The sequence below is a fragment of the Limulus polyphemus genome, unplaced genomic scaffold (assembly GCF_000517525.1).
Source record: "Limulus polyphemus unplaced genomic scaffold, Limulus_polyphemus-2.1.2 Scaffold2467, whole genome shotgun sequence".
In the NCBI taxonomy this organism is placed as follows: domain Eukaryota; kingdom Metazoa; phylum Arthropoda; class Merostomata; order Xiphosura; family Limulidae; genus Limulus; species Limulus polyphemus.
Genome location: NW_013668077.1, coordinates 166507 through 169881, shown reverse-complemented (window position 1 = coordinate 169881; position 3375 = coordinate 166507). Strand labels below are relative to the sequence as shown.

General features: G+C 30.7%; 1 protein-coding gene across 2 annotated transcripts in view; it reads left to right on the top strand.

Annotated features, from left to right (window-relative positions):
- The first annotated feature begins 279 nt into the window (after positions 1–279).
- LOC106467040 (integrator complex subunit 13-like) overlaps positions 280–3375 on the top strand; it is a 44255-nt gene continuing 41159 nt past the window's right edge. Inside the window, exons 1-2 of one of the 2 annotated variants that reach the window (XM_013927350.2) lie at positions 280–503; positions 2325–2597. In XM_013927350.2, coding sequence (XP_013782804.1) covers positions 2376–2597 — 222 coding nt within the window. In that variant the 5' untranslated portion in view covers positions 280–503; positions 2325–2375. Of the gene's footprint in view, positions 602–2324; positions 2598–3375 lie in introns of both variants that reach the window. The other variant, XM_022395145.1, reaches the window with a different exon arrangement.

Sequence of the window (3375 nt, the reverse complement as noted above, 5' to 3'; positions counted from 1 at the left end):
TTGTTTGTAATTAAGCACAAAGCTACACAATGGGCTATCTGCCCACCACGGGTATCGAAACCCGGTTTCTAGCGTTGTAAGTCCGCAGACATACCGCTGTACCACTGGGGCGCGACGAATGCTATACTTAAAACTTAAAAGCATATGCATTTTTAGTAATTACTTTACTCGTGCTTACGTGCGTTTGACTTTAAGTGTTCAACACTCAAAAAATACATTTTGGTTATTATTTTCACGACTACTTTTCGTGATATGAGAGGGCGCTCTCTAATATTAGACATGCTCTTTTTGATATACCTGTGTTGATATGTTTATGTTGAAAAAGGAACTAAAGTTAAGCCTAATTATTTGATCAACTCACTAATTAATTTAAATATTTTTGTAAAGCAGCAACACCCGAAACTTAATATCTTCAGAAAATTTAAGTAACTTATTAACCTTTCATTCATCTATGTGTTTGATGTTAATCAAAAAGAGCAAATATCCTGACACTGATCCCTGAGGTATCCCACAAGACATTAATTCAGTTTTACAGAATTCTATTTATTTTATAAAATACTCTACTTTCTAAGTTTCTTCTATCTAGCTATTCTCTGATCCAGTGAGTAGAGCTGAGTGGATAAATCAGTTATTTTAGTTAGTGTACCATAATGTAATTGTTTAATCAAAATTAATATTATATTGATTAATATGTCTTCTTTTAGTTTTATGTATAGCCATGATTGATGAAGAATAGTTAGAATGCTTGAACTTGAAGCGCTGTGATTTATTCAAAGCAACAACTGAGATTACATTTTGTGATATTAATCAATATAATCTTAATTTTGATTAATCAGATATTTTATAGATATATATTTAATATGATAATAATCAAGTAGTGTTTCCAATTATTAGATTTGATTTATTTCAAATATCAAGTAATTGTAATATTGTCATCATGATTTTTCCTTATTACTTTAAGTTAATTCAAGTTTTCTTGGCTTAATTGATCAATGTCATGACTTATAAAAATAAAAAATAACGAAATTATGGTTTTTGATGTTTACTATTTTTGATTATTCCAACTATCCAAGTGATGAAATACTGGCATTAGGTTTGTTGCTAAGTGCAAAGCTATACAGTAGGCTATCTTCTCACATGGGTATCAAAACTCATTTTCTGGCATTATGTTGTTTTTTGTTTTATAGATATCTTGTGATAGTAGTTGAGTGATGAGGATGAGCCAAACGATTAATTGATTAGCAAATTCTGCTAATTGCCCAGCTGTACCAACAAGCCAACTTATCCCTCACACCTATAAGAGATCTTTTTTTTTAACAAGCCTTTTATATGGCACTTTGTCAAATGCTTTCTGAAAATCCAGATACACTAAATTTACACATTTACCCTCACTAACATAAACAGTAACCTCATCAAAGATTAGTAAGGTAAAACCATGTTGACTGTCAAACAAAATTTTAAACTTTGTTAAATGAATTTGCAAAGCATCTTTTATCAGACTCAAAACTTTTTTCATCACTGATTTAAGTTTAGTAGGCCTATAATTACCTGGACAATTTTATCACTTGCTTTGAAAAGAGGAGTAACATTAACCAACTTCCGATCTTCTGGCACCTGCCCACTGTTTAAAGACTTACAAAATATAATAGCAGGTGACTCACATATCCATTCCTTAACTCATTAAAAACTGTGAGTAAATATATGGTCTAATAGCTTTATAATTCTTTAATATTCCCAGCTTTTACTCATAATTAACATGATCACCTTTTTTGATCGTGTTTCCATCTAGCAGTTATTCAGGATGAAGAATATTGCTTAAATCTTCATTTGTAAAAACTGTCAAAGACCCTACTCCCATCCTAAGGTTTCTATTACCCTTAATGTATTTAAAGAAATCCTGTTTTACAATTTTCAACTAACCATTTTTCATATACTCTCTGCTTAAGGTCCTGTTTGATGAACTCTCTTGATCTTCTGTAATTCTTTAAGTCTCCCATCATAGCAATCAATTTAAACTTCAAAAGTTTGTTATTCTTATCTTTATTTCATTTACCCTTTGTGAGCTAACCTGGTCTTTTACTTACAACCACCCTTTATGTCTATATGGGACACAACTGTATGATATATATATATATATATATAAATGAATAGATGGATAGTTGAAGATAGATACAGAATTTACAGTTATGTAATATATCTATCTGTTAAAAACAGAAAACATAAATAAATATACAAAAGTTTAACTATGACAATTATTGTTAAGTAGTATCATTGGGTGATTTCCTGTACGTATATATATATATATATTTTTTTACTTTTGTTAGCCTCACCTGCAATATATATGCCTGTCTAAAGCCTTTAGAATACTAACTATTATGAGTTACCCACTGTCCCACAAAACTGTTGTGGTGTTAGACCACAGTCCTCACTTTTTGGCTCCAAGCTGTCAGCAAGTGGAGTTTGATATTTTTACAAAAGCTCACCAACCAGGAATCATTCCATTAGCTCCAATAACCAAATCCTTATGGACAACAGTAGTTGAAGCAACCATGGAGTATTGTCGTATTGTTTGGGATATATATCCAAGTGGAAAACTGGTAAGTCCGAATATAGTTGATTGTTTCTTTGTTTGTTCTGTATATACATAGTGTTCTTATACTTATGGTAATTAGACCAGTGAACTTGGAATATAAAACAAATAGTAATAATAAGGTAATCCTTTTCACATTACTTTAGTACACAATGTTAGGACTGATTTATTATCATACAAAGATTTAATCACTACATTTGGTGGAAGATAAAATGTTATGAGTGTTCTTTTGCAGTATTTGTAACTTTACAATTTAACTGTTTGTGACAAAAATGTGTCATGCGAAAAGCTATTGGTCACAAATATTTTTCTCTGTTACAATTTGCATAGAAGAGTGCTTGAGAGTTTGGAATATCTCTGGCAGGAGAATTTTGTCATTGATACTTTAATTGCTTGTTTAAAAATTTCATACATTGTTTTGCACCATATAATTTCAACTTTGGTAGACTTTAACAGTGGATTTCAGTGCACAGGTTTGCTTACCATGATATGGCTCATCCTGCCTAGGAAAACTGTGATAATTATCATCATTGCTGAATTTGCTCCTACTCATGTGGTAAAGTAAAAAAAAAAGTTGTCTGGTATTACAATTTTTTACAGACAATAATAACTTAAAAACCAATGTGCTTAAACAAAAATACAATACAAACATTTATTTTACAGATGCCATAAAGAATGAGAAGAAATTGAATTTTAAACATCAGAAGTGCTTTGTCTGTTGCACATTTATTTGGAAGTGAGCTTATCTCATACACCAGCCCATGAAGAATTCATTGTTTTTGTTA